General features: G+C 47.3%; 1 protein-coding gene across 1 annotated transcript; it reads left to right on the forward strand.

Annotated features, from left to right (window-relative positions):
* The first annotated feature begins 601 nt into the window (after nucleotides 1-601).
* On the forward strand, nucleotides 602-17879 carry LOC119321437 (adenine/guanine permease AZG1-like). Its single transcript, XM_037595121.1, has 2 exons — nucleotides 602-2438; nucleotides 17643-17879. The coding sequence occupies exons 1-2, from the start codon at nucleotides 891-893 to the stop codon at nucleotides 17814-17816; spliced, it is 1722 nt and encodes a 573-aa protein (XP_037451018.1). The 5' UTR covers nucleotides 602-890; the 3' UTR covers nucleotides 17817-17879.
* The last annotated feature ends 1132 nt before the right edge of the window (nucleotides 17880-19011 follow it).

Raw genomic sequence — 19011 nt, forward strand, 5'->3', positions numbered from 1 at the left:
GCGCCGCGACGGCGAGTACCTCGAGATGCTCGAGCGCGACGCCGAGGCCGAGCAGCTCGAGGCCGAGGAGGAGGCGCGCCAGGCCGCGGCGGCACTGCCAGTGCCGGCACAGCCCGCACCCGACATGACTGCGCTCTGGAACACGGCGTTCGGCTGGGTCGGTCCGGCGCCGGCGCTCATCGACCTCACGGACCCCATGGACGACGCCGTCGCCGCCTAGAAAGCGCGTCGGCGTGTAGTTTTTAGTTTGATTTTATTTTTATTAAATGCTAATGTGGACGCGTGGACTCCCGCCGGCCTTCATGGTCGGCTTTAATGTTTAATTAATGTATTTTCTATGTGAAATATGCACGCATTCAAAAAAGATTGCGTCGTCAAAATGTATCGCGCCAGCGTTGGGCGCACGCACCAATCTAAACACGAAAGTAGACGTTCGTGTACGTCTGACCGATTCAAATAGATAAAAAACGGATAAAATCGTAGTAGTCGGCCCGTTGGAGTTGCTCGTACTACTCCTACTAGTTTACAACATCGTTCACACCAACGATGGAAAACGTGGGCAAAAGATTCCCCAAATACCCAACGAGATTTGGAATCTCCTCCCCTCCCCTCTCCGTGTGGACATATCACACCTCAGCGTTTGACCCTCGCGAGTCGACGGCGGCACCTCAACTCCCTCCCTGCCTGAATCCCCATCCATTAAAAAGAAAAGATCCACCAGACGAACGCACTCCTGCAGCCACACGCGCGCCGGCCGCCATCGCCATGACCAGCCCCATCATCCCGCGAACCTCAACCCCCTCCCTGCCTGCCTGAATCCATCCCCATCCATTAAAAGGATCCACCGGACGCACGCACTCCCGCAGCCGCAGCCACACGCCGCCATCGACATGACCAGCCCCATCATCCCGCGGACCGATGACGGCGGCCAGGCCGCGGCCACGAGGGTGGGCCGCCTCAACGCCGCGGTGGAGCGGTCCTGGGTGGGGCGGCGCTTCCGCCTGGCCGCGCGCGGGACCACCTTCACCACCGAGCTCCGCGCCGGCACCACCACCTTCCTCACCATGGCCTACATCCTCGCCGTCAACGCCTCCATCCTCTCCGACTCGGGCGCCACCTGCTCCGTCGACGACTGCGCCTCCCCGTCCCCCGCCTGCAAGTTCCCGCCCGTCGACCCGGGGTACGCCGCCTGCCTCTCCCGCGCGCGCCGCGACCTCATCGTCGCCACCGCCGCCTCCTCCGTCATCGGCTCCTTCATCATGGGCGCCTTCGCCAACCTCCCCATCGCGCTCGCTCCCGGCATGGGCACCAACGCCTACTTCGCCTACACCGTCGTCGGCTTCCACGGCTCCGGCACGCTCTCCTACCGCAAGGCGCTCGCCGCCGTCTTCATCGAGGGCCTCGTCTTCCTCCTCATCTCCCTCGTCGGCCTGCGCTCCAAGCTCGCTCAATTGATCCCCAAGCCCGTGCGGATCGCGTCGTCCGCGGGGATCGGGCTGTTTCTGGCCTTCATCGGGCTGCAGAGCAACCAGGGGTTCGGCCTCGTCGGGTTCAGCACGTCCACGCTGGTCACGCTCGGCGCGTGCCCGGCCTCGCAGCGCGCGTCCGTGGCGCCGGTCATGACGTTCCCCAACGGCACGGTGGCGCTGATGCCCGGCGGCACGGTCTCCGGCGGCATACTCTGCCTCTCCGGCCGGATGACCTCCCCGACCTTCTGGCTCGCGGTGGTCGGCCTCCTCATCATCGCCTTCTGCCTCATCAAGAACGTCAAGGGCGCCATGATCTACGGCATCCTCTTCGTCACCTTCATCTCATGGCCGCGCAACACCGCGGTCACCGCGTTCCCGGACACGCCCGCCGGCGACGAGAGCTTCAACTACTTCAAGAAGGTGTTCGACGTCCACCGCATCCAGTCCACGGCCGGCGCGCTCGACTTCAGCGGCATCGGGCACGGCTACTTCTGGGAGGCCCTCATCACCTTCCTCTACGTCGACATCCTCGACACCACAGGCGGGCTCTACTCCATGGCGCGCTTCGCCGGCTTCGTGGACGACGCCACGGGGGAGTTCGAGGGGCAGTACTTCGCCTTCATGTCCGACGCCACCGCCATCGTCTTCGGCTCGCTGCTGGGGACGTCCCCGGTGACGGTGTTCATCGAGTCGTCCACCGGGATCCGCGAGGGCGGCCGGACGGGGCTCACGGCGCTCACCGCGTCCTTGTACTTCACGGCGGCGCTGCTCATCACGCCGCTGCTCGCGTCGATCCCGTCCTGGGCGGTCGGGCCGCCGCTGGTGCTGGTGGGCGTGATGATGATGCGCGCCGTGGCGGAGGTGGACTGGGAGGACATGCGGCAGGCCGTGCCGGCGTTCATGACGCTCGCGCTCATGCCGCTCACCTACTCTATCGCCTACGGCCTCATCGGCGGCATCGCCTCCTACATGCTGCTCCACTCCTGGGATTGGGCGTGTGAAGCCGCCGGGAGGCTTGGCTGTCGTCCTCGTCGGAAAGTGGGTGGCGGCGAGGCCACGCGAGCCGATACACCAGTAAGTAACGACAGTGCCAGTGGCAACGGGGAACAGGGGAAGAACGTGTCTCACGTGGAATTGTCCTAGTAGCACTTTCTCCTTTTCATTTTCTGCTTGTAGTTATGTTTGTGAATTGTTTTCTTAGAAAGAAGGATCAACTTACAAGTCAGCAAAAGAAAAAACAAACAATCAAACCACTATGAAGTGACTTGCAGAACGACCGTGCCTTGCTACGGGCTATGCGCCATGTTAACTCTAGCCCGAATCTCACACGAAAACTCGTCCCATGATGCACCTTTCTTTTTTGTGTCGGAACCTCCCCTTCCTGTTCGGTTTCGTGTTGTAGGCGAACATTTTTCACTGGAGCCACCTTCTTCAAAACCAGATAACGTCCACATCATCTTTGTCGTGCATTACAACAGGATGAAAATTCTCATGTTTACAATATAATAGAGTGGGTTAAACTAACACATACTTCCTCTGTTTCTTTTTAGTCTGCATATAAGGTTTGGTCAAAGTCAAACTTTGTTAACTTTGATTAAGTTTATAGAAAAATATATCGAGATTCATAATATGAAATCAATATTGTTAGATGCATCATGAAATTAATTTTCATACCATATAGCTTTAGTATTATAGATGTTGATATTTTCTCCAATAAAGTTGGTCAAACTTTACAAAGTTGAGACTTTGACCCAATCTTATATGCAGACTAAAAAGGAACCGAGGGAGTACTATTGACACAAAACAACAAGTAACTATAGAGATCATTCTCAAATGTCTATTCAACACTGCAAATGCACACTGACGTTGGAGACTAGTGCCGACGTGAACATATTCCTAGTCACCAATAAGCTACATCTCCAGTCCACATATGCTAGAAAGGATAATTGTTATTCTTCTCTTTTTCATCCCCCCCTACATCTTATACTCTTAGCCTCTTTGCCAACTCATTTTATGGGCGCCAACCAGCACCACGTTATCATTATTGTGTCCGTCATTGACGCCTCATCTTCTTCTTTCACATTTCTCGTCAGTTTTAGTTCTCGTTCCTACTTATTTTCTAGACTACTCTTTCTTTCTTTTTTCATCTTATTTTTTGGAACACTCTTTCTTTCTTCAACACCATGGACAACTTGGTGGCTTTAGTTCTTTTTCCTTCTTGTTTTTGAAACACTCTTACTTTCTACTATAGCATGCCTGGTCAATGTTGTGTCGAGTTCTCCTCACTCATAAACGTTTTGGCATCCATCAGCGTGTGAACATCTTGTAGAGCATACTCATCATCCATCTTGGTAAACGCTAGGTCACCCATTTCTCAAACGCATAGTGGTCGTTGTCCATGTTGGAAAGCGGTGCTCGGCCAATGAGCGCTTTCAAAATGCCCCGATTGACTGCTTGCTTAATTAATTAAGTACACAAATAATTAACGGCCTACCTAATTCCCTGCATGCCTAATTAACTATCAACCAAATCAATTCATTATCTAACTAATTAGAAAAAATCCCTATATCTAATTATCTTTTGGCATAAATAACTGTCTACCTAATTAATTAATTGCATTAATGACTTGATTTCCATGTTAATTCGGTGCAAAAAAAATTGTATTCAAATCAACTAATTAATTGCATACATAATTAACTATCTAACTAATTAATTGCATTAATGGTTTGATTTCCAAATTGATTCAAAAAATACTTTCGCATGAACTTGGAAGATGATGGCGACTACTTTTCAAGGTTTGTGGCTGTGTGCATCTTTGGATGCAGAGCCGGGGGTTTCAACCTTCTTTTCAAAAGAAAAACTTGTTAAGGTTTGTTGGTCTCGCCATCTTCACCCACTGGACCTTGTATCATTTTTTCTTCTGAAAAAACCATCATCTATCCACTGGAATTTTTTGCTAGCTTGGACCATAAAGGTTCATCATTAGCGTGTGCACAAACCTCCAAATCACAAACGAATTAGCAATTCCTTTTAGAATTTATATGCTTATAATGTCACTGTAATGCACGGCTATCTTTTAAGTATATATAAATGATTCCCTAAAACGTACATATAAAAGTAGGAAAATGCAAGGAAACAATGGCCGCCATTCGCGAGTCATGATTTGAGTATTATTATTGATGGAGTCACTTTGGATCGGTTAGGCTAGATCATATCCGGTAAACCTACCTTCTCCAGCGGTTGACGAACTCGAGCCAGAGGCCATCGTGGTGAGATGGTCACCACGACAGCGATGACAGGAAGATGGCGGCGGTGGTGTGCTTCCCGTGAGCATTGCGCTAACCCTAGATCGGTAGGGAATATCGGTGGGTTTGAGGCGGCGGCGAACTTCGTCGTCCCTGCCCCACCCCCCCCACCCCCGCCCCACTGTTTATATAGCATAGGTCATAGGGGCCCACCAACCAATAAGAGGTTGGGCGCCCCCGTTCAGGGCGCGTGGATCAGGGGTCTGGTGGGTCGTTGGGCCCACATGATGGAGATCGACCTAACATTCTCCCCCTTGATCTCAACTTTACTTTTAACCTTATACTTTCTAGTTTATTTGTTTCATCGCATATTGGTACATAGAGTATGTTTCGTCGTCACAGATTAATTGCCGATAGAATCATATAGCTACAACATACGTTCTGTTCAGAAACAAATTATATTCCTTTTGGGCCTATCCAGGAATCATAAAGCTTTCCCTTAAATTCATGCCGGCTAAGTGTTCCTTGAACACATTGAGTGGCACTAGTAGAAAAAGGCTCATTTGTCCCGGTTCTAGAGGGCCCTTAGTCCTGGTTCTGGAACCGGGACCAAAGGGTCGGTACTAAAGCCCTCCCCCCCTTTACTCTCGGTTTTTATACGAACCGGGACTAAAGGCCCTCCACGTGACCGCTGTCTGGAGCTCCACCTTTAGTCCCGGTTGGTAACACCAACCGGGACTAAAGTTATTTTTACGATAAAAAATTGATTTTTTCAAGATTTTTAAATTTCTGAATTATTTTACAATCTAATCTCTAATCACCCCTCATCACTGCTCAATTTAACCTCTAATCTCTAATTACCCCTCATCATTCCAAATCATCTAACTTCCCTGCCGGTCACCCATCCTCTCACTACTCCAGTCTGAGCACACTTAACTTCCGGGTCTATTCCCCATCGTTTGCAAGTCTGCACTTGTTGTTTTCCTGACAATAGTAAGATGTTAATCATATTAACCCTTAGGAGTTTAGCTTGAGCATGAAGTTACATGTTTCACTGTTTGAGTTTAAAACTATTATTCCAAAAAACAATAATTATTTAGTAACACTAATATTTCTTGAATAATAAGTTTGACCAGAGTTTGACTATAGTTTGACCATAGTTTGACCAGATTTGACCAAAATTCAAAAAAAATGGAATAATTATTTAGTAACACTAATATTCTTGAATAATTATTTAGTACCACTAATAATTCTTGAATAAGTAGTTTGACCATAGTTTGACCAGATTTAACCAAAATTAAAAAACTAAAATTTGAGCATAACTTTTTTTTCCTTTTAGAATTTGAGGATTCTAAAAATTTGCAAAACAAGCCGTAGGCTGTCAAAATCGGATGCGGATTTTCGTGCTGATTTTTTTGATATATTATAAGGGTTTTTTTGACATCGTATGCAAAAGATATGGCCGTTTTACTTTTTCATAACATTTTTTTGCAAAACATGTCCAAATTTAAGTTTGTAAATTTTCCTAACTAGAAGATGTAGTAAATAACTACATCTCGAAGGATTTTAATTTTTGAAGTTTTTATCATTTTCTTTTGCTTTTTACAAAACTGAATAGGCGATTCAGGGGGTAGAGTTTGAAAATGTGACATTTAGTCCCGGTTTGAGACACGAACCGAGACTAAAGGGCATCGCACCATTACTAAGGAAAAGCCTAGCAGCAGCGCGGGTTTTAGGTCTATCAGTAGCGCCGGGCAGTGCGCTACTGATAAGGCGCTACAGCTAACGTGTAGCAGTAGCGCCTGCCATACCACGCTACTGCTATACATGGATAGCTGCAGCACGCTTCTATGGACAGCGCTACTGATATTATCTGCAGCGCTTTTTAAAGGCCAACACTACTGGTAAGGCGGCGCTACTGCTAACTTTTACCCATCGCTACTACTAGTTCTATCAGTTTTTTCCCTGCATATTTGTTTTGTATTTGAATAGGCTTTATACAAATTTGTTTTGTATTTGAATCGGCTTTATACAAATGTAATCATAGCATATACATAAAACCAGTCTCATCAAATCATGTCATCATCATAATCATCATCCAACACAAAGTGGTCTCTCGTCATCATCTCGAAAATAGCAACACAAGTCTCGATTACTTGCAAATACATCGTCATCCATCTAAACAATGATATACGCGAGAAGAGCTATCACATTGAGTGAAAGCGGAACTATGCAGTACATGATTTCGTATCCCTCTCTCGCATTAGCGTGAACCTAAACTAACTACTGCCTGTTGCTCGGAAACCGGAAACCGGTACACCAGGGCCTGACACTCCGGCCACTCGTCGTATATATACTCCTGGCGTAGCACTTCTTCGCCATCGATGATCTATGTACCTATATCGTCACATGAGTCGATGATATGCAACATATATAGTTGAGCAACAGAAAGAGACAGACTTAGCAAAAATAGAAACAACATATCATAAGCATAAATAACAAAGTTCATCGTACCCAAAATGCCCTAACTAGAGTGATCTTCGCTAGTCGAGGAGGAGTACAGTTTAATTACATCACAAATAAAGTTTCACCGTGCATAACTCAAAGTTTTGTCATATAGAAAGTATGGACTAAACGGACACATTGTCATATATCGACAAACACTCCACCATGTCGCGCCATCCATCCATGTCAGGGAGATAGTCCCTGAGCTTACTGAAAGGCTTCATGTCGAGACGCTGAGAGGCTATCCATGTTCGGACGTCTTCCTGCGATATTTGTCCTTCTTCGTAGAACATCTCTGTTTTTTCTACGACCTCCTTCATGATGATTTGGGCAAGTTCGCGCTGGATGTGATAGAACTCAGCTCGAAGTCGATGATCCTCGATATCTCCTACGTTCTTTGCCCATTGCAGACTATGGGCATCGCCGGATCTAGGTGACATGCGAAGGTTCTGGTGATCCCGTCTGCACTCCAGCATGTGGTGTAGGACATAGAATCCATCATTAAGAGAATCACTCGGTTGCTGGATGCAGCAGAAGTCTGTCTTATGGCTGAAGGCGACCCTGCCGCCCCTTTTCTTCTTGTCCCTAACCTCTCCACCCAGTGATTGGTAGTAAAACATAGCACTGTCGAGAACATCCTTGATGTGGGTGTAATCCTTTTTGTGAATGTTCTTCGACGAGTCCAAGTAAAGAGCGTGGGAGTATCGGGGGTAGAGGGTGATGAGGACGGCGCGCCCGCCGCTGCGCAAAATAAATACACCTCAAATTAATTAGCCTCCACCATGCAAATGAATGATTGAAATCGAAGAAAGGATATCCGCGCGGATGACTTACATGGGATGATAAGGCACGAGAATTGCCTCCTTGTCCTTATTGGCGACCATGAAACTGACGATGTATTCCCTAGCGTATTCACAGTGCTTTGTGCAGACTCCCAAGAAGGCCTCGTGCATGTAGTACGGGTCAGCAACACAGATATAAGATATCTTCTCAAGCCCAATGATGTAGTTCATGTGCAAGGCATAAAGACGGACAACCGTAAAATCCAGCTTCTTCACGTGAAACATGTCGAATATGTAATCGAACCGAAGGAAGAACTTATCCACGGGAAAGCAGTCGACGTACGACAATTGCCGCGGAACTTTAACCACGTAGAGTGGGTATCCTGCATCTTTCGAGGCGATGAGGTCTTTCTCTATCCACAACACATCGTCATGAAGTCTCCTTAGATCGCCGTATCTGGCCCCTAGCGCTCTTGCAGGTAGGATTGGTTGACCGGGGATATGCAATTTATCCGCATCGGGGATATCTATACGGTCCTGAATCCAAGGATGCTGAGGCGGCTGGATCATAGAATCAACTTTTTTGCCTTTCCTCGCTCTCTTCCTAGACTTCTTTACTGCCGAAAGGTCGTCCATAATACGTTGAGACGGCAATTCAGGCACCGACTCATGATGCTCAAACCCTGAGGAGGCGCCAGTATAGACATACTGTTCAGCGCCATCGTCATCCTCATCCTCATCCATGGCGACGTCATCAATGACTAATGGAGCCTCCTCCTTACCCCGTCCGCTATCACCCAACCCGACACCCGGCGCTAATTGGGTAGGTGGGTTGTTGATGTTCATACCTTGCTGAAGCTGCGTGCTCATGGGTGTGCTCCCGGCCGCCTCCAGATGAAGCAGACTCTTTGGCCACAACAGGAACCACCCATTGCAACAATCACCAAGCCGCCGCGGGGTCTCGTCGTCATCCCCCACTAGTAACAGAGGAGGAAAATTCTTGTGACCTGGTTTGACACTGATCACGGAAACCTTGAAGGCATTCGGGGGGATCGGTCGGCTGTGGAACAATGGTTCCTCCGGCTCCATTATCGTCGCCTTCCCCATGTCCAACTTCTGGTCGCCGATGGTGTACAATATGGTGCAGGGGTTTCGTCAACCTGCAAAGAAAAGTCTGCGACGTGAGACATCCGGAAGGCAACGAAAACGGGAGATTATACATTTATATTGAAGGGGGCCGGTGTGACAGATACCGTGAGGGCGTCGAGCTCACCCAAAGACGAAGCACCGCCGAGCACGTCCGGTGCGGGAGACGGTGCGGGAGCCGGTGCTGGTGCAACGCTAGTCGAGCTGCTCCCCAAGAAGTTAGCAAGGGGAAAGTCCTCTGCATTTTTTTTCTGGATTTTGCCTTGACCAAGTGAAAACGGCCAGAACCAAGGAAGTAGACAAATCTGCAACCACCTATTTTGCGGCAGCTACCGCTGTTGCGACTGTCTGAGATGATTTCTTCTCAACCGCAATCTCAACCTTCTTGTCGATGTTTTGTTTAGTTAACCTCCGCCTTTCCTTTCTCTCCTCCGTGGTCTCACGATAGTACTTCTTCCATGTGGCGCCATCTCCGATACCGTGCACGCGTCCATACGATGGTCGAGTATCCACCGATTGTCATTTCAATATGTTCAACGCCCGGTTGAATGGAGTGTCCCACTTGGGCCTCGCCAATGCCTCAGACGGCGAGTCGCTTTCGGCCGCAATCCTGTGCTGCTCTCTCTGCAAAAGGCACAAGGATCGTTTACAAATATGACTAACGTGTGCAGTCGAATTGATCAGAAACTAAAATTACCAGCAGTCTCATGAACTCCGTAATGACCGGTTTTGTCTCGTAAACCTTCTTCACTGGGTCCCAACGGTGCTGGGCCCTGAGGACGTCACGCTCCCGCGGGACGGTGAACTCCGCCAAGGGGCCTGGGATGCCCAGACTCGCGGCTTCCACGTCCTCCTTGGCCCATTTGGACCTCTTTCCGCCGTAACCACGGCTTCTGAGGTGGTGGCTCCCGATGTTCCTCTCTTGAAGCCCCTTCATGTACTTAGAATTTTTTGGCAGCTTCGGCCTCGCAAGCCTCCTTGAATATTTGAAACTGATCTTCCGTGATTGTCGGATTATCCTTTACAATCTCGGAGTAGGGTTCCTTCTTGTCAATGATCTTTGCTTTCACTCGATTTTTCCAGGCGGCCAACTCGTCGCTAAACTTGGTCATGGCGTGTTTGTTTATCTTCTTCATTGCCGGGTCCTCATCTGGATCTTCATAATCCTTCTCATTCCGGCCCGAGAACAAGAATATCTGGTGAAACTTCTTTAGGAGGGAGCTCATCATATTATCTATCTTCTGTAGTTTCTCATCATTGATGGTGGCGGTTGTCCGTACGATGCAGCCTATTTGATTGCTGTAGCACGCGCGTGCTTCATCGGGCGCCTTTGGCTCAAAATTGCCATCGTCCACCTCCGTGACCACCAGTCTAGTAGTCCTGAGTTTGTTAGGAATCCATTGCCTCTTTGCTTTCGGGTCTACACCGGCTCCTCTCCCCGAGGCAGCGCCGGTCTCAATCTCAGCGCCGGTCTCGATGCCGGTCTGAGTCTCAGCGTCGGTCTCAGTCTCAGCACCGGTCTGCGTGTCTGTCTCAGTCCCCGATGCCACCGGTGGGCCCAACAACAACATCGGGTGATCATCGGCAAGGCTAAAAAATTCGTCTGCCGCCCGGTAGGCGTCGTCGCAATCACCAGAACCATGTCCTTCATTGTTGCTAGCCATGTTTCCTATGATTAAATCTAGTCCATTAATTCTAGACCTAATAAAATGAATAATGACATAAAAAAGGCATATTGTTTTGCAGGAACGTTGACTCCTTCCTGGTGCGGCAAATCCCGGGCACTCGATATGTTCTAGTTTGTAGCACAAGTCATTCAGCATGGCACCCGCCGGGTTCGGGTGCGGGTAATGGTCGCTCAAACCCGTACCTGTCTCATTATTTTTTGCCCATACCCGTACCCGTACCCGCACCTCGGGTTTCAAACTGTTACCATACCCGTACCCGGACGGGTGTGGGTAATACCCACGGATAAAAGTACCCACCTCGGTCACCGTACCCAATTCACAATTCATCATGTATTTTTTTTGAAACAAGTTCATCATGTAATTTTCAACATTTACACATATGTACACAACATTTCAGCATGTATACTTCAACATTTTAGTACATATATACCACATTTTAGCATTTTAGCACATATAGATGATGACTTGTTGTGTGATGGAATAAAAAGAATGATATTAATTTTCAGAAATGCATAGCATTAAGCACGAATTAAATGGCACTAAACAATGTCCAGTTATATATATGGGTGAGTAGCCTGTACGTGAACTTTTAGAGACACATTCACATCTATTCTTTTCTTTTACAAGAGAATTTTGGGTCGAGGGTAGCGGTTGCGTTACCCTAGGGTACAATGGCTAGGTTTCTTTAGTGAATGACACATGGAGCCTACTGTTATAAGAAATTAGTATATGGGTATGCGGGTATGTGGGTGCGCGGGTATGGGTATTGCATTCCCATACCCACACCCGGCTTACCCGATGGGTACAATTTTTCCCATTTATAAACCCATGGGTATTTATTTGTCCCAAATCCTTACCCTAATAGGGTTTTTACCCGCCGGGTTCGCGGGTTGCGGGTACCCATTGCCATGTTGACAAGTCATGCCGAAATTCACGGAAAATTTCGGCATGACCTTTGCTAAAAGTGGACAAATCGAGAACCTGAAATTTGCCGGAATAGAAATGAATCAACATTCAGGCAAAACATAGGCCACTCAGCATCATTCCCTGCAAACAACAAAGCCACTTGGGCACAATCGAACCACTTCAATGAAAAGATATAACATGACCACTTCAATGAAAAGATATAATCAACAATAAAAGTCTAGGAAGGGATCATCTTTAAAATAAAATTTGCCTAAATTCTTTTCCTTCAAAAATAGTGGTCTTTAAAAAATCAAAAACCTTTACAAAATGACCTCACTAAACACTTCTCTGCCTAGGACAGAACCCAAATTATGTTGATCTAGCTATTCCTCTCTCTCACATAAACACACATTATTATCTCTAACCCTTCTCTGCCTAGGACAGAACCCAATTAAATTGCAAAGGAACTCCATTTCTCTAACCCTTCTGACCTAATGCTCTAAAATAAAATTTTCCTCTAACCTAGCCAACCTACTTAACCTAGCTTGTTAATCCAACGAGCCTAATTAACCTACCTATTTAACCTAGTTAGTTAATCTAGTTTACCTAGATAATTAACCTAATTAAACTAGTTAACGCAGCTAGTTCTCTGTCAAAGCCCTAAATAAATTTTTGCACTAATTAACCTAGATAATTCACCTAATTAAACTAGTTAACCTGACTAGTTCTCTGTCAAAGCCCTAACTAAATTTTTGCACTAACCTAGATAATTAACCTAACTACTTCTCTGTCAAAGCCCTAACTAAATTTTTGCCCTAACGTAGATAATTAACCTAATTAAACTAGCTAACCTATGCATGAGAGAGAGAGGAGGGGTGAGGGCTTACAGAGGATGGCTCCGGTGGTGGCGAGGGAGGCAGTGGTGGCGAGGGAGGCAGGGACGTCTCCGATGACGACGAGGGAGGCAGTTGTGGCGAGGGAGGATCCGGTGGCGTTGACGGCGGCTCTAGTGGCGTTGATGAGGCCGCGCGGCTCCGTGGCATTGGGGGTGGCTCCGGTGGCATCGATGGCGCACGGCTTTGGTGCCGTCAACATCGGCAGGAGACGGCGGCAAAGTGGGGCGACGGCGAATCGAGGAGACGGCGGCAGGGTGGGTCGAGGGATTTGGGGGAGAAGTGGTGGCTGGGGGGAAACGGTTTTTTGGTTAAGTCAAACTTAGCGGTAGCGTGTTTCATAAAATGCGCTATAGCTACGATAGCTATAGCGGTTTTTACAAAACGCGCTGCTGCTATAGCTATGTAATTTTCTTCCATTTTTTAATTTCCTTTTCTGTTTCTATAGGGGGTCTAGGACACGCGCTGCAGCTACGTTAGCTATAGCGCCTCTTACTAACACACGCTACTGCTATGCCTTCCTCTGTTTTTTCGCTTTTTCATTTATTTTTCTTTACATTTTATTTTTTCCTTTCTCCTTTTTCTATTATTTCATTTTCATTTACTTTTCTATTTGTTTTTCATCTTATTTTATTTCCATTAGTCGTAGCGCTATTTGTAGGAAATGAGCTACTACTTATGCCCTAGCGGTAGCGCGCTTCTTCCAAGTCTGCTACTGCTATGCATAGCCTATGATTCTAGAGATGAGAATATTAGTAGTAGCGCTTTTGCCACTACACGCGCTACTGCTAAGATTGTATCTATAGCGTGTTTTTTTCTCAATCTCTACTGCTATCTAGCACTAGCGCTCTTTTTTGACCCGCGTTGTTGCTAAATTTCTGTGTATAGACTTTTTCCTAGTAGTGCCCCCTTTAGTTCCGGTTCGTGTCTCAGACCGAGATGAAATGTCTAACCTTTAGTCCCAATTTGAGACACGAACCGGGACTAAAGGGCACCAGTTTGAGACACGAACTGGGACTGAAGGGCACCGTACCCTTTAATCCCGGTATGTGTCTCAAACCGGGACTAAAGGTCCCATTTAAACCGGGACTAATGCTCGAACCGAGACTAATGCTCACATTAGTCCCCCGGTTCGTGATGCAACCGGGACTAATGTGTACATGGAGTTGTGACGAAAGCCCTGTTCTCTACTAGTGTGGTAAGCCTTTTATTAGCGGATCCACAAGCATATCCTTTGTCCTTATATGCTCGAGACTTATAGTTTGATTCTGGATTTTATCTTTCACAACATAATACCTTATCTCTATTGTTTTGGCATCATTACTCGACTTGTTGTTGTGAGCGTAAAATATTGCGGGCTAGTTGTCACAATACATCTTTAGTGGTTTGTGAATACAATCTACCACTTTCAAGTCGGGTACAAATTTCTTTAGCCATATCGCCTGCCTCGTGGCCTCGAAGCATGCTATAAATTCTGCATACATTGTGGATGATGCAACTATCGACTGCTTGGAGCTTTTCCACGAAATAGCTCCCCCAGGATGGTGAATATGTATCCTGACGTGGATTTTCTATCATCTCTGTCCCCCGTAAAATCTACGTCTGAATACTCTTTTATCTCTAGGGAATCATTTCTCTTGTATATTAGCATGTAGTCCTTCATGCCTTGCGCATAACACAATGCTTTCTTTACCATCTTCCTGTGCTCTATGCCTGAATTCTCCTGATATCTACCAAGTACCCCGGTGATAAAAGCTAAATCAGGGCGAGTGCACACTTGTGCATACTGTAAGCTGCCAACAGCCGAAGCATATGATACTGCTTTCATTTGATCGATCTCGTACTAGTTCTTGGGACATTGGAATTTCCCAAAACTATCGTCCTTGACTATAGGAGCAGGTGTGGCTTTACTCGCATGCATATTATATTTTTGAAGAACCTTTTCTAAATATGCTTTCTAGGATAGTCCTAAGACTTCATTGTTTCTATCTCGGTGAATTTTTATGCCCAAAACATATGATGCTTCATCAACATCTGTTATGTCAAAATTTGAGGATAAGAACTTCTTTCTTTCTTGTAGTAGACTAACATCACTGCTAGCAAGCAGGATATCATCCACATACAAGATTAAGAAAATATATTTCTTATTTTTAAACTTTGCATAAATGCAGTTATCCTCAATATTTTCTTTATATTCAAATTTTTTAATCATTTGATTAAACTTTAAATACCACTGTCGAGAGGCTTGCTTTAATCCATAAATAAATTTCTTCAGGTGGCATCCCATATTTTCCTTGCCTTTCATGATAAAACCTTTGGGTTGTTTCATGTAGACATTTTCCTTTAAATCTTTCAAGTATATATTAAAGATATTCTTAAAAAAGTATATATAAAAGATTCCCTAAAATGTACATATAAAAGTATGACTAAGGCGGGAAAATGCAAGGAAACAATGGCAGCCATCCCCGAGTCATGATTTGAGTATTACTATATGGTGTCTTTGAGACTAGAGTGTACTTAAAAAGTTACGTACTACTAGTTGATAAAAGTTGGCCCGTTGAAAATGCAGTACCCTAACCCGATGCTCATGCTGAATTTCTGTAATAATCTTGCAAGCACGCAACCATATATTCTGGAATGAAGTTCCATCCATTTACTCTCAGGACCTGGCTGTGGCATGATGCCGAAAGGGATGGTGTCGGAAAAGGGAAAATGCGTGCCCACGTTATGTTAAGGATGGGATGTGTACACGATGAGATAATATGTTTTAAATTATCTTTCTTGCACTCACACCTTTGCATTGGATTAGGACAGGTTGGACCTTTTGGCTTAGAGAAAATGGAGCCTTTTTTGCGTTTGGTGAGGTGAATGGGAGATCAATGTTGCGGTTTAGGGCAAGTGTTGATTTCTCTCACAAGAATTCGCTGTAATCAAGTGCTCCTGAGAAACTGTCGGAGTAATGAGTCATCAATTTGAGTGAATATATCCTTTTCTCAAAGAATTTAGTTGATGATAGCGACTACTTTTCAAGGCCTGTGGCTGCGTGCATCCTTGGATGCAAGGGCCCGGGGATTTCAACCTTCTTTTCAAAAGAAAACTTTTAAAGGTTTGTTGGACGAGCATCCACAGGACCTTGTATCATTTTTTCTTCTAAAAAAAATCTGGAAATTGCTACGTCAAGCTTTGGATCAGCGACGGACGCTGGCAGAACCCACGTGGGATTCCTAACCATCCACTTATGCCCGCCAGGCACCGGCCCCGCCACCGCCGACCGGCGTTGTGCCCTTGGCCAGTGCCGTGCCACCGCCCGCTGACCCTGACCTGCGTCGGTCCTAGTGAGCAGGGGAAGAAGGCCCTGCAGCCGCCGAGGCTGACCGGGTTTCACCCGTCAGCGCGAGCCGGCGGCGGCGAGGAGGGATTCGAGGAGGAGTGGGGTTTGCGACCGACGGCTAGGGTTTCCCCTCGGCATCGCTCGCGGGAGCGGCCGGGAGGGGAGGGGAGTATGTATAAAGGATAACAAAAAAAAAAACTTACATCAATAAGGAAAACATTGTACGGAAACAATGGACGCCAATCGTGAGTCGATTTGCGTATTTCTATCTTCATTCTTCTGAGATTTAAGTTTACTTTGTTAAATTGTTCATCGATAAGATAGACAGTACAAAAGTTGAAGTTCCATCCATTTGCTCGCAAAGGACTAGCCGTGGCAGATGCTGAAACGGACGGTATCGGAGAATGTGCGCCCACGCTATGTTAAGGAGCCATCAACTCACTTAACATGTGTGGTACGCAGTGTGCGGATGTTTATATGCTATATATTTGGGCAAGTACTATCCAATTACTATCCCACACTTGACAGAATAATCCTCTAATCCAAGTACTATCCCACAGTTTTTATTTGCAAGAATCAGTTGAGCTACTAGAAGAGCACCCCATTCTTCAAGCATGCATGCACGCGTCGCGCCGATGTCCGCAAGTCGTGCCGGTGAGAGCGAGACGGCGAGATGCCGGCCGGCCGGGGATGCACAAGCACAAGCTAGCGTGCACGCCTGCCTCTGGATGTATCATATCATACACACCGCATGAGCTACTTATTAAATTGACCGGTTGAATGGGATGTGTTTACACTTCGCAACATTTGCTCTACTCGTTGGACGGTAGTGCATGTATGTCCAACGGAAGGTGGCTTGCCGTGCTTGTCTATTGACTTTTTTTTTGCGAACACGCAAAAGGCTTGCGTATTATTGCATTGATAGGTAGAGAGTAGCAATTGTACAAGAGTTAGAAAGAGGGAAAAAAGGCTGCCGGGCATAAACACATCGATGGCATGCCACGGCATCCTTGGCGCAACGAGAAGGTGGGTGCACCAACCACAGGGCCCTAGGCTACGGCTCTGGCATGATCATCGCGAGACCAATGGCGCCCACGCGAGCCCAGAGTCTTGCCTCCTCTCGAATCTCATTGACGGCGCGGCTGACAGAGGGGTGGTGGCCGTCGAAGATGCATCCGTTCCGATGCTTCCAGAGCCACCAGGCTGTGAGGATGGCAATGGAGGCGAGCCCACGGCGAAGGCAGCGCGGGGTGGCGGCAAGGGCGGAGTGAAGCCAGGTGGGGAAGTCGTCGTCTTGTCCCGGTGGCGCGGCCGTGGAGCGGCACCAAGAGAGGATATCATGCCAAACTTGGCGGGAGAAGGAGCAGCCGGAGAGGAGGTGCTGCATTGTCTCCGGTTCCTGGTCACACAGGATGCAAGTGGGCTCGTGAGGTAAGTCGTGGCGCGCGAGGCGGTTGGCGGTCCAGCATCTGCCGAGGAGTGCGAGCCAAATGAAAAATTTGATGCGCAGCGGCGCCCACGGTCGCCAAGTGATGCGCCAGTTGGGGTCTTCCGTGGAGCCGAGGAACAGAAACTGGTAGCTCGAGCGCGCGGTGTAGCAGCCGGAGGTGGAGCAGCGCCAGGTTAGCCTGTCCGGTGTGTCGTCGAGGTCGAAGTGTTGGCGGCATCGCCTCCTACATGCTGCTCCACTCCTGGGATTGGGCGTGTGAAGCCGCCGGGAGGCTTGGCTGTCGTCCTCGTCGGAAAGTGGGTGGCGGCGAGGCCACGCGAGCCGATACACCAGTAAGTAACGAAAGTGCCAGTGGCAACGGGGAGCATGGGAAGGGCGTGTCACACGTGGAATTATCCTAGTACCACTTTCTCCTTCTTATTTTCTGCTTGTACTGTAGTTATGTTTTGTTTGTGAGTTGTTTTCTTAGAAACAAGGACTAGACTCGGTGCTAAATTTATGACGCCAAACATGAAACGGCCAAAGATATTGAAGGGCCAGCTTACAAGACAGCAAACAAATTCTCCTATATGTAGTATTCTTTTAGGATTTTGCCAGTCGCTAATTCACATTCAAAATGTCCAAACTCAATAAAAATCTAAAAGAAATCATTAAAACACATTCAAAATGTCTTATTTGAAAGCCCACGTTATGTGCTTAAAATGTGTCATACTGGTAATATCTCGTCGGGTATTTGGGGATTTTTTTTTTGCCCTTCACATTTGTTTATTTTTGTACAAACACCCTTTGGGAAATAAAAAAAAAGTTACATTGAAGCCCTTGGGAGTCGACCAACTTCATGTTGCGAAATGGATTGATGGCGCGCCACGCGTACCAATAAACCATACAGGCCATTCCTCATCGAGCATAACGACCGACAGGAAAAATACACCCTTGAGCCATCGATGTCACACAGCCGAACCATCGAGATGGGGTAACTCGGCGAAACCTTATTCGTTGGATCGGCACCGCCACCATCGACAAAGAGCTACTGGAGAAGACTTCATTGAGTGCCACCGTCACCACTGTTGGAAGGCCCTGAGCGACGGACAATGGAAACCTACCTAAGAGCGCCAAATTAAGTGAAACCTACAACTTCATCCGGCAGATCATTGTCTCCCCGCACACCCACACCGGCAAGCCCGCGCAGGAGAAGGGGTGGGGTGGGGAGGGGAAACCTACCAGCTGAGGAGAGGTGGCGGCATTGTACACTCAGAAATCGCCTCTCCTAGGGCTTGGAGAGGAACGATTGTGAAAAAGGACCAACTCTTTTTGCTTTCGGTTTGAACTATGTGGTAAACTAGTCACAAGATGAGGATGAGATCCTATGCTTTAAATTGTCTTTCTTGAACTGTTCAGCGAGGAAACACACCTTTGTGTTGGATTAGGACACGTTGGTTTTTGTGGTTGGTGAGGTGAGCAGGAGATCGGTGCTGCGGTTAGTCCAGGGCTGATTTCTCTCGCAAGAATTCCTTATAATCAAGTGCTCCCGATAAGGTGCCTGAGTAGTGAGTCATCAATTTGAGTGGATGTATTATTTTATTTTTGAAGAATTTG

This window comes from Triticum dicoccoides, chromosome 1B (assembly GCF_002162155.2).
Source record: "Triticum dicoccoides isolate Atlit2015 ecotype Zavitan chromosome 1B, WEW_v2.0, whole genome shotgun sequence".
Lineage (NCBI taxonomy): Eukaryota > Viridiplantae > Streptophyta > Magnoliopsida > Poales > Poaceae > Triticum > Triticum dicoccoides.

Excerpts from the sequence above, each read along its gene's own strand:
- LOC119321437 (XM_037595121.1), top strand. The coding sequence starts at position 891 with ATGACCAGCCCCATCATCCCGCGGACCGATGACGGCGGCCAGGCCGCG. Across the intron at positions 2,439-17,642 it reads TCGGCGGCATCGCCTCCTAC|ATGCTGCTCCACTCCTGGGA; the intron begins ATGCTGCTCCAC and ends ATCGCCTCCTAC.